We start from the raw sequence: 12,592 nt of genomic DNA, 5'->3' as shown, positions 1-12,592 counted from the left end.
ATACTGTTTTGATTACTGTAGCTTTTCAGTATATTTTGAAATCAGGGCATGTGATACCTCTAGTTTTGTTGTTCTTTCTCAAGATTGGTTTGGCTATTTGGAGTCTTCTGTGTTTCCATACACATTTTGGAATTATTTGTTCTAGTTCTGTGAAAAATGCCATTGGTGTTTTGATAGGGATTACATTTAATCTGTAGATTGCCTTGGGTAGTATTTGTGATTTTAACAGTATTAATTCTTCCAATCCATGAACATGGTATATCTTTCTATTTGTTTGTATCATCTTCAGTTTCTTTCATTGGTGTCTTTTAGTTTTCCAAGTACAGGTCTTTTATCTCCTTGGTTAGATTTATTCCTAGGTATTTTCTTCTTTTTGATGCAGTTGTAAATAGAATTGTTTTCTTAATTCCTCTTTCTGATAGTTCATTTTTAGTGTATAGAAACACATCAGATTTCTGTATATTAATTTTGTATCCTGAAACTTTAGTCAATTAATTTATTCTCATATTTTTTCAGTGGTATCTTTAGGATTTTTTTATATGTATGGTATCATGTCATCTGCAAACAGTGACAGTTTTACTTCCTCCTTTGCAATTTGTATTCCTTTTATTTTTCTTGTCTGATTACTGTGGCTACGACTTCAATACTATGTTAAATAAAAGTGATGAGAGTGGGCATCTTTGTTTCTGATCTTAGAGGAAATGCTTTCAGCTTTTCACCATTGAGTGTGATGTTAGGTTTGTCATATATGGCATTTATTATGTTGAGGTTTGTTCTCTATACCCACTTTGTTGAGAGTTTTTATCATAAATGGATATTGAATTTTGTCAAAGTTTTTTCTGCATCTGTTGAGATGATCATAATTTTTATTCTTCAGTTTGTTAATGTGGTGTATCACATTGATTGATTTGTGGGTGTTGAACCATCCTGCATCCCTGGGATAAATCCTACTTGATCATGGTATGATCCTTATAATGTATTGTTGAATTTGGTTTGCTAGTGTTTTGTTAAGGACTTTTATGTCTGTGTTCATCAGTGACATTGGCCTGTAATTATCTTTTTTTTGTGGTGTCTTTGGTTTTGACATCAGGGTGATGCTGACCTCATAGAAAGAGTTCAGAAGCATTTCTTCCTCTTCAGTTTTTGGGAATAGTTTGAGAAGGATAGGTGTCCTGCATACTTTAAATCATCCCTAGATTACTTACCATGCCTAATTCAATGTAAATGTAAATAGTTGTTATGTAATGCTATGTAAATAGTTGTTAGTGCATGGTGGCAAATTCAAGTTTTGTTTTTTGGAATTTTAGGGAAATTTTTTTCAAATATTTTCATTCTGCAGTTGGTTGAATCCAAGAATGCAGAACCTGCAGATACAGAGGGATGTCTTACAGCTCAGGCAACCTAGCTTTGCAGAGCTGTTTACTGCCCTGTATCCTGCAGGCACAAAAGCATTCCACCTCTTCAACTTCACATTGCCAAAACATCCAAGAAGAAGTTTAATTCAGCTGAAAGGGCAGTTATGGAAGAGCCCAAGAGGCGATGAAGAAGGTTACCAGATACACCTTTCCTACAAAAGTTGAAACCAATATGTAACAGGAGGCAGAAAAGGATAAATCTTTAGGGAAAAAAATAGGAACAAAAGGGGAAAGGGGAGCAAAAGGAAAACAGACTGAAGTAGCTAATAAAGAAACTAAAAACACCTTAAGATAACAGAGAAACTGAAGCCAAGTGTGATTACATTAATATAATTTATCAAGTCAGTGGGCCCTGTATTGTACTTCTTGTACAATCCAGTAGAATTTTTTTAATCAATTTTTTAAATGTGACTTTTTTAGATCTCTAAAAACATGTGTTTTGGTTTTTCTTTTTCTCCTAGTATATATATTGAGATTATATACATTGAGATATAGTTGATATATAATATTGTGTAAATTTAAGGTGTACAATGTGATGATTTTATATATGTATATATATTTATATATATATCATTATATCATATATCATATATCATTATATCATATATCATTATATATATATAATGAAATGATTACCACAGTAAGGTTACTTAACACATCCATTACTTCATATAGTTACTTATTTCTTTTTTTTTTTTTTGGTGGTAACAACATTTAAGATCTACTCTCTTAGCAACTTTTAAGCATATAATACAGTATTGTTAACTGCAGTCAGTATGCTGTACATTACATCCCCAGAATTTATTCATCTTGTAACTGGAAATTTATACCCTTTGACCACTATCACCCATTTCCCCCACACCCCAGCCCCTGGCAACCACCGATCTACTCTCTGTTTCTATGAGTTCAGTTACAAATATGTTTTTTAAGAAGAAGGGAATTCCACCTTCTCCCATTTTGAAAGGGTGAAATCAGTGCTAGTTTATTTTTCTTTACAAACTGAAAATAGTTAACTCTCCAAAAGCATAGTAATGTCTTAAATTGCTTCTTGATCTTGGCTCTCTGTCGTAACTGTGTTATCTGTGATGTCTTTGGTAGTGGTAATCCAGCTTTTCCTAGTAACTTTGTTAATGAGAGGTTGGAAATTTGAATATTGTGTATATTAAATCGTGGATAAGTGGGACTTTAGACCTAACACTCATCAACATTTGAAAATAATTGTAGTTGAAATCTTGATTTTCGGAATAATTTGTCTCTAGAGTTTAAGCTGGAACGTCACTGGCATAACTGTTCAGAAAAGGATTACAATATGGCTTTATAGGTTTTTCAGTACTTATATTAACAATTGGGTACACATTGTTCATGAACTATGTGATCAATCAAAACCAATAAAATCCCTATTATGTTAGAAAAATATACTGTGATCTTGGAGTAGAGGAGGTATTTCTATTATATAAAACCATTAAAAGAAATGTTCATAGGTTCATTGGCATAGTTATCAAGTATTAATGCATGACAGAAATGACCATAAGCAAGGCAAAAGGGAAATGATATACAGTAAGAAAATATTTACAACTCATATCACAAAGTCTGATTTGCCCTAGTTAATGAGGAGAAGCCCCTACAAATAAATAGGAGAAAGACCTAGTGGAAAATGATCAAAGGATACTACAAACCACTTCTCAAAGTGTTAACTGCTAACTCTTTCCAGGGAGTCCACAAGGTCAAATATTTTTTTCATAATGTGAAGAAAATATTTGCCTTTTTTACTCTGTTGACTTTTGCAGTGATGGTAGAAAAACAATTATGGATAAAACCACTGAAAGAGAATATATAGTGAATGTTGCTATAAAAAAAGAAATCCCATTTAAAAAAACTAAATTATGCTTACTATGGAAAAGTATGGAGAATAAAGGATATTATTCCACTCAGGAAATACCTTTATATATTTGCAGATTTTAAAAGAACCTATGGTATACCAGTTTATGTCCAGTTTTTAACACAGTATTAGCATTTTCCCATGTTTCTAAAAGCTCTATGTAATTAACTTTAAAATTTACTTTCTCTGACCTTGTAAGAGAACTCTGGGCTGTAGGGGTTCCAGCTTTTCCTTAATCTTTATTTAATGCTATCTTAAGAGAGATCACACCTGTGGAGTTTGATTTTCTTCAGCTCTGTTAAGTAATTCTTAGCTAACCCGTAGTGAAGTACTTTAGGCGGCCAGGTGATGGTATGAATGCCGAACAAAGGCAGCTCTTTTATTGAATACTGGGAAGTGAATACTAGGAGTAAGCTCAGATTTTTCCAGCTCCCTGAGGCTTTTATATCACATTAAGTTTTAGTTGTTCATTTGGCTTCATTAAAATAGTCACAGTGATATGTAATGAGAAGCTGTCTTGGAATTTATAATGTAATTCTGACCAGTCATAATGGACTTTAACACTGTTGATACCAACTCCAAACCCTGTTCTCTGCGTCCATTCCACAATGCTATCTTTTCCGTAGTTATCCTCTATTAAATTTGCAGACTGACCTTTTGTTTTGAGGGCCTTTTTCTTAGCATATTCTTTACTTCTTGCTCTCAGAACTAAAAGTGGAATAGCAGTCTTTTCATCCTCCTACTATTCATCCTGTTGCATGTTTTAGAGGGCGTGAGCTTGGAAGAGTCAGTCTGAATGCCCTTAGAACTACCTTCTACTTTCACCTTACCATTTGGGCTAGCTCAGCAGTTTCTGTTTCTGAGACGGCATGTCTTCCTTTCTTCTTCCCAAAATCAACTCAGAAATCTGTCAGTTTATTGTCCCATTCTATTCAAAAGATAGTAGTATATTTGCATAAATAGTTAACTTTGAAGAGGAGCTCTTACTTGTTGAGAAATACAACACATTAAAAAAAAAAGCACAGAAACATACATCTGCATCTTAATGAATTATGAAGTAAACATCCACATAGCAACCTCAGGTCAAGAAATAGAACATTGCCAGCACCCCCAGAAGCTCTTCTCTTTCTCTTTCCAATCGCAATCCTTTCTCTCCCCCAAAGGTAAGCAATAACTTGAGTTACTCTGTTTTCTTTGTTGTTTTCCCACTAAAGTATGTATCCCTGAGCACTATAGTTTTGTTTGGTCTGTTTTTGAGTTTTATATAAATGGAATCATATAATAGGTATTATTTTATATCTGACTTATTTCATCAACCTTATGTGTGTAAGACTTATCCATATTATTGTGTTTCATTGTAGCTCATATATGTTACTGTATAGTATTCCAGTCTATATGTATACCACAGTTTATCCATTCTAGTATTGCTGGACATTTGGCTTGTGTTTGGGGGAATTATGAATAATGTTGCTATGAACATTCTGTTACATGTAGTTTGGATGGACACATGGATGTATTTTTGTGGGGGTTATGTAGGAGTGGAATTACTGAGTCACAGGATATATATCTTCAACCTGAGTACATAATGCCAAACTTTTTTTCCAAAATGGTTGTACTTTACTAGCAGTGTATGAGAGTTCCCAATTGCTCCACTTCCTCCCCAGCACTTATATTGCCAGATTCCTTAATTTTAACCATTTTAGTGGATGTATCATTGGGGCCTTATTTTAAATTTCTGTGTTGTGACTCTAATGTGCTTAAGCACCTTTTCGTAAGTATGTTGGCAGTTTGGATATGCTCTTTTGTGAAGGACCTGTTCAGAACTCTTGCCCAGTTTTCTAATTGGGTTGTCTGTCTTTCTCTGATCTGTAGGAGTTCTTTATGAATTCTGGATACATACCCTTTATTGGTTACTTCTGTTGAAGCTTTCTTCTTCCACTCTTAAAGGTGTCTTTTGATGAACAGGATGTTCTTAATTGTAATGTAGGCTACCTTACCAGTCGTTTCCTTTAGACTAGTACTTTTAGGGTCATGTTTAAGAAGTTTTTTACTACCTGAAGTTATAAAGATAATCTTTATTATCTTCTAAAAACTTTATTGTTTTGCCTTTCATATTTAGATATATAATCCATCTGGAAAAAATTTTTGTATGTGGTATAGTGTAGGGAGTGGTCTTTATGTTTCCACATGGGTATCCAGTTTTTCCAGCACTGTTTATTTAAAAAAGCATCCTTTCCATACTGCTCTGAAGTTCCCCTTTTGTGATCAATCAAGAGTCTATATATGTGTGGCTCTCTTTCTAGGCTCTCTGTTTTGACTTTGTACCAACACCACTACTTTAATTACTATAGCTTTCTAAAAATATCTGCTAGAACAAGTCATCCTACCTCCTTCTTCAATAGCGTTTTGACTCTTCTTGGCTCTGTATACAGTATTGCCATATACATTATAGAATCAGCTTCACAAAAATTGTCTTGGGATTTTTATTGAGATTGCATTGAATTTAGAGATCACTTCAGGGAGAATTGATATTTTTACAATATTGAGTGTTCCCATCCGTGAACATGATATATCTCTCCATTCATGTAGATCATTAGTTCCTCTCAAAATTGTTTTATAGTTTTGTATATAGATATCTTACACATCTTTTGAATTATTTGAATTGTTACTAGGATTTTAATAATTTTAATTCAATTATAAATGTTATTTTAAATTTTTTGTATTCTCTTTTAGTTTTGTATTCTCTTTTAGTTTTCTCTTTTTTGCTTGTTAAATAAAAATACAATTGATTTTGGTATTTTTCCACTTATTCTAACAATTTTTCTGTGCATTCCTTTGGATTTCCTACCTCTACAGTCATATTGTTCATGAATAATGATAGTTTCATTTGTTCTTTCATAATCCTTCTGCCTTTTATTTCTTTTTCTTACGCTAGCTAGAACCTTCAATGCTATGTTGAAAGGAAGTGGTGATAGGGATCATTCTTGGCATGTTCCCAGTCTCAAAGGGAAAGCTTTCAGCCTTTTACCACTAAGTATGATGTTTGCTATAGAATTTTTATAGATGCTTGATGATATTAAATATGTTCCCTTCTATTCCTGGTTTTCTAAGAGTTGTAATTGTGATTTAATATTGAATTTTATGAAATTCCTTTACTGCGTGTATTGAGGTGTGCATGAGACTTTTTAATTTTATTGTTATGACATTTTACAATGAGTGAATTTCTGAATGTTAAATCATTATACTAGTGCAATAAATCCAACTTAGTCATGATGTAATATTCTCCTTATATATTGCTTGATTTGATTTACAGTATGTTGTTTAGAATTTTACACCCCTGTTTATGACTAAAATTGTCCTATAATAGACTTTCCTTTTAATGTCCTTATGTTTTGGTATCAAGCTTATGCTGGCCTCTAAGAATGAGTTGGAGAGTAGCCCTTATTTTTAATTCTGTGGAAGAATTTGTGTGTTATTTCTTCTTGTTTACTAGTGAAATCATGTAGGCTTCCACTTTTCTCTCTGTAAAGGTTTTATTTATAGATTCAATTTATAAGATTAATCACATTTGTAAATTTTTGACAGTATTACTTGGATTTTTGTAGAAATTTCTCCACTTTGTATAAAATTTCAGATTTATTGACATAAAGTTGTTCATAGTAGCCTCTTATCCTTTTCATGTCTACTAGATTTTTAGTGATGTCCCGTTTTCATTCCCGCCTTTGGTTATTTGTAAATTCTTTTTCTCTTACCAATTTTGCCAGAGTTTAAAATCTTTTATTAGTCTTTTCAAAGAGTTACATTTTGGCTCTGGTCCTCTTTTTTCTAATGTTTATTTACTGTTTATTTTCTTTTTTCTCCTTGAGTTTATTTTGTTGTTCTCTATCTAGTTTCCTGAAATAGATACTTACCTCTTTAATTTTTAACTTTTCTTTTTTTCTAATATATGCATATAAGGCTATAACTTTAATATAGGCAGAGTTAAACCGTATCCCATAGATTTTGATATTACTGTTCAAAGAATTTTAAAATTTTCATTGTGATTTCTTCTTTGGCTGGGCTATGGGTGTTTTAGAAGTCTTATTTTTTTTTTATTCAAGTATATTTGATTTACAATGTTGTGTTAATTTCTGCTGTACAGTAGAGTGACTCATTTATACATATATATACATTCTTTTCATATTCTTTTCCATTATGGTTTATACAGGATATTGAATATAGTTCCCTGTGCTATACAGTAGGACCTTGTTGTTTATCCATTCTATATATAATATTGATAGTTTGCATCTGCTAATCCAAAACTCCCAATCCATCTCTCCCTTACCTCCTTCCACCTTGGCAACCACAAGTCTGTTCTCTATGTCTGTGAGTCTTTTTCTGTTTCGTAGATAAGTTCATTTGTGTCATATTTTAGATTCCACATATAAGTGATATCATATGGTATTTGTCTTTCTCTTTCTGACTTACTTCACTTAGTATGATAATCTCTAGGTCCATCCATGTTGCTGCAAATGGCATTATTTCATATATATACCATATCTTCTTTATTCATAGAAGTCTATTTCTTAAATTCTGCATACATAGGGATTTTTAGTTTTCTCTTTGTAACTGCACTGTCAGAAAACTTACTTTAAATTAATTTAAAGGTCAGATAAACGATTTGAACCCTTGGAAATGTATTGTCTTGCTGTATGTGCTTTAAAGTAATGAATATTCTGTAGTTAGATCGTGAATTCTATGTATGTCTGTTATATCACTTATGTTTATTAAGTTGTTCAGTTCTATGAATTTACTGATTGGTGTGTACACACTTGTTTTCTCTGTGCTGACATGGTAAGTCTTTTACGCCAACCTTTTTACTTTCAGCCTTTCTGAATTCTGAATGTTTTATATGCATGCTTTGTAAACTTAATATAGTTGGGTTTTCTTTTTTTAATACAGTCTGATAATCTTCAGATTTTAACTAGAGCATTTAATCTACTTAATTTAATGTAATCACTGATATATTTGGATTTAAATCTACTATTTTATTTTGTGCTTTTAATTTTTCTTACCTGACATATGTTTCTTTTCTTTCTTTCCTTTTTTGGTTCATTCTTGCCTTTTTCTTTTGGCTACTTTCTATTATTCCATTTTTTTCCTTCGTTAGTTTTGAAGTTTTATACTTTTTTACTCTTCTTTTAGTAGTCAACCTAAAGATTACAACATAAATTTGTGGTTTATCACAGTCTGTTAATTGGTACTTTTATTTTTTTCCCAGATAATGCAAGGTCTTTAATATGCTTTAGCTATTATATGATGTAGTTGATGTTGTTGTTATGTTTTTAATTCCCAGTGTATTTTAAATTCAACACATTATTCTTATGTTTTATGCAAATTATTTTAGACTTACATATTTACCGTTTTCAGTACTCTTCATTTCTTCCTCCCTGACTTTTCTTCTTGGGTCATTTTCTGTCTGCCCTTCCTTTAGTGCAGATCAGCTGGTGACAGATTTCCTGTCTTAGTATGTCTGAAAATGTCTTTATTTCAACTTCATTCTTGAAGTTTGTTTTTGTGATGTATAGAATTCTAGATTGGCAGTTACTTTTTCCTTTCCTCTTTTGAAAATACCATTTATTGTTTTCTGACTTACATTGTTTCTGTTGAAAAGTAAGCTTTGAATCAAACAGTTGCTTCTTTGTGGCAGGTACTTTTTTTTTTTTTTTGACTGCTTTTACGATTTTCTCTTGCCTTTAATTTTTAGCAGCTGTCTCTAGGTATGGACTTCTTTTTATTTATCTTTCCTAGAGGTCAAAGGCTTTCTTTAGTCAGTAGGTTGATATCTTTAATTAGTTTTGAAAAATGTTCTGCCATTATCTTTTTGTTATTTCTTCTACAGGATCTCTCTTCTCTCCTGGTAATCTTTTTGTATATGGTAGATCTTTTTATTGTGTTCTTCTATCAACTTTTCTCAATTTTTCTAGAAAATTTTTTGTTTTGTTTTGTTTTCTCTGCTTGATTCTTTGTATTTTCTTCTGACCTAACTTCTGGTCCACTAATTCAACTATGTCTTTCTATCTCTTTCCTTCAGCATGGCTATTTTAAGTCTGTTCTGAGAGCAACAATATCTGGTGTCATTGAAGGTTTCTGTTGTTTTTATTGGTTTTCATTTACATTGTCTTGTCTCCTTTTGTGCTTGGTTGCCTTTTGTTGTGTGTGAGACATAGTATTTTTAAAAATTATTTGTAAAAATATTTTGAAACCTGAGATGATGTTACTTTCCTCCAGATAGTGTTTTCATTTCTTCTGCCAGGTCCTAGGGTACTAGCAAACTGGGGTTACTTTAATCCAGTTTTAGGGATTACAATTTTCTGAACCATTCAAAAGACTTGAAGCTAGGCTTCAGTATCTGCAAGGACCATAATAATTTCAACTTACACTTATATCTAGGATGCAAACCTTAGGGGTCCCAGTATCAGGCATGGATGGGAATGGAGCCCACTGCAGCCCACACCCTTGCCTGGGTCTGGACTATTATTCTTTACCCCAGAGGTTGGCAAACTTTTTCTGTAAAGGACCAGAGAGTAAATACTTGAGGCGTTGTGGACCATACAATCTCTTGCAACCATCAGTGCTACCATTATTCTGCAGAAGAGCCATAGACAGTGCGTGAATTAATGAGCATGAAGGCATTTCAGTAAAGCTTTATTTACAAAATCAGGCACAAGGACAGATTTGGCCCAGGGGCCATAATTTGCTGACTCCTGCTGTAGTCTGTCAAAACTCTGCTCAGACTCTCATCCACCTCTTCTTAAATTTAAATTAGCCCTGAATGCTGGGCTAGCCTCATCTTGGTCTACCTTGTTAGTTCTCTGGTGCCTTCAAGAATATGTTGGGTTTTTTATGTTTGGTCCAGTTGTTCTCAGCAGGAGGTTTAATTTTAAATACCTAGTCTGCCATTATCAGAAGTGAAAGTTCTGTGCAAGGTAACCAGTTAAAACAATGAGATTTTTTTCCCCCTCTGATCTCAAGAAAGAAGTTTCTTGAGTTGTTCTTAGAGAATATCTCTCACTAACACCCTGTAATATATAAATGACTTTTTTAAAAAAATAAAACTGAGTTTTAAGACCTGTTTCTGTAGTCTTCCTAGAGAGACTGTGTATTCCAAGGTTAAAGTTATAGAGCAGTGTTGTCCATCAGAACTTTCTTTGTTGATGGAAATGTTCTAAATCTGCACTGTTCAATATGGTAGTCACTAGCCACCTGTGGCTGTTGAGCTTTTGAAATCTGGCTAGTGTGAACGCAGAACTAAATTTTTACTTCTGTTTAATTTTTAAAAAAATTTTATTGGAGTATAGTTGATTTACAATACTGTGTTAGTTTCAGGTGTACAGCAAAGTGAATCAGTTATACATATATCCACTTTTTTAGATTCTTTTCCCATGCAGGCCATTACGGAGTATTGAGTAGAGTTCCCTGTGCTATACAGGAGGTCCTTATTAGTTACCTATTTTACATATAGTAGTGTCAATCCTAATCTCCCAATTTATCCCTCCCCCCGTTAGCCCCCATTTTATTTTAATTAATTAATTTAAATAGCCATGTGTGGATATTTAGTTTGGAGGGGATGCAGCTTAGATTAAAAGAAGAATCTTGTCTCAGTACACAGTGTGTTCTTACACTCCCACCCACCAACGTACCCATTTTCCAGTGCTCTTGCAAGAAAAGGCGTAACCTAAATGTGTTCGATGGATGGTATCTCACTAAATATCTTAGGTCTCACAGAATGTTTCTGCTTATTCCTACCATTCACCAGGTGTGATGGAAGTAGTACACTTGTTATCCTAACTGGGCCAAGTAAAACTGATCAGTCACTCAATTTACCTTTTAACATATATTTTTCTTTGCAGGGGAAGGGGCGTCTTCGTCGAGGAAACTATCCATGCCCGTCGTCTCCTGTTGTAGTTCGGTTGCCCTCCATGTCTGATGTCCCAGAAGAGACCTTGACTAGTGAGGCAGCGCTGGAGGCTGACATCACAGAACAGCAGCAAGCAGCTATGCAGCAGGAGGAGAGAGTCCTGACTGAGCAGATTGAGAACCTGCAGAAAGAAAAGTGAGTTTCCAGGGGGAAAGGGAGCGACTAGTTATCTGTTTTCATTTCCTTCCTTCTGTCCTTTTCTTATTCTTCCTTATTGTGAGTCAAGCACTAGGTTAGGGATATAGGGGATGTGGAGATGACAAAGACATGTTGCCTGTACTCAGGTAGCAATGTGAAAGTTGTCACCTCAAGGAAGGTTGCTCTGTGAGCTGGGAGACCAAACTGTAGCTGCTACAGTGATGATTCTGGAGATGTTGACTGGGACAGGGTGTGTCAGTCTTAGCCAAGATCCCTAACAGGTCACCAGCCTTGGTGAACAGATTTGTCTTAAAAAGAAGGAATAAGGATTCCCAGGCTAAGATTATTCAGCACTCCATAAAGGAAGGTTATTATCTGAAGATCAACATAGCCATGGGGCCAGCACCTGGCTGGTCAGGGTAAGGCAGCAACTCTAGTGGGTGCTGGGATACTAGGTAGGTAAATTGGTTGCAATTTAGGCAACACATAAGCCGCTCTGTGACCTCTACCATCACTGGAGCAGGAGTGGGTATCCCTACATCTTCGGGATAATGTGAACATCCCATGGTTCTCCCTGAAGGTACTGTGCAGTGGTTTTGGTTGACAATGATGACTCTTACGTTTTAAGGGGATTTTTGTTCCTGATTTCCCAGGATCCCAGAATCCTAGGTCTGAGAGCTTGATTCATGAGAGGTTATGAGTCTGTTAAAGTACTTTTTTGCCTGTCAGGATTGAATCTAGAATTTGGGCAAGCTAGAAAAGGCAGCTAGGGCTCAGGTGTGCTGAACATGGTAAGGCAAAAGTGGTCTACTTTGACCAGGGGCTAGCTATTTGATATAAAAATGATCTGAAGAGAGGACCTAATTCAGTTTTGATGAAAATGGTATTGGAAGTATTGAAGGGTGAATAGGAATTTTCTAGGAAGGTGAAAAGTCTTTCCAGAGAAAGGAAAACGTATGAGCCTAGTCTTAGAGGTATGAATGCTCACTGCTTATGACAGTTGTAAATGCAGTAATGAGTTGCTGGTGAGACTGTCCTTGAAAAGATTGTCCATGAATCTCAAGCTAGATGTTGGAGGTATTAAAGGATGAATAATTTAAAGCTAGGTAGAGTGGAAGGGAAGCTACAAGGGCTCTGAAAGGGAGGAGACTCGATGAAAAACAGAGTTGCAGTTGGAAGGATAAGTAGATTGTGGACAGA

At 34.3% G+C, this 12,592-nt stretch overlaps 1 protein-coding gene across 11 annotated transcripts in view; it reads left to right on the top strand.

Moving 5' to 3' along the window:
* Positions 1–12,592, top strand: part of MYO9A (myosin IXA) — a 271,301-nt gene that overhangs the window by 252,135 nt on the left and 6,574 nt on the right. For all 11 annotated transcript variants that reach the window (XM_067752245.1, XM_067752263.1, XM_067752254.1 and 8 more), the window contains one exon: positions 11,187–11,389. In XM_067752245.1, coding sequence (XP_067608346.1) covers positions 11,187–11,389 — 203 coding nt within the window. The remainder of the gene's footprint in view (positions 1–11,186; positions 11,390–12,592) is intronic.

This window comes from Pseudorca crassidens, chromosome 1, assembly GCF_039906515.1.
Source record: "Pseudorca crassidens isolate mPseCra1 chromosome 1, mPseCra1.hap1, whole genome shotgun sequence".
NCBI classification, from domain to species: domain Eukaryota; kingdom Metazoa; phylum Chordata; class Mammalia; order Artiodactyla; family Delphinidae; genus Pseudorca; species Pseudorca crassidens.
The sequence above is the reverse complement of the archived record's forward strand: the minus strand, read 5'-3'. Positions and strand labels throughout refer to the sequence as shown.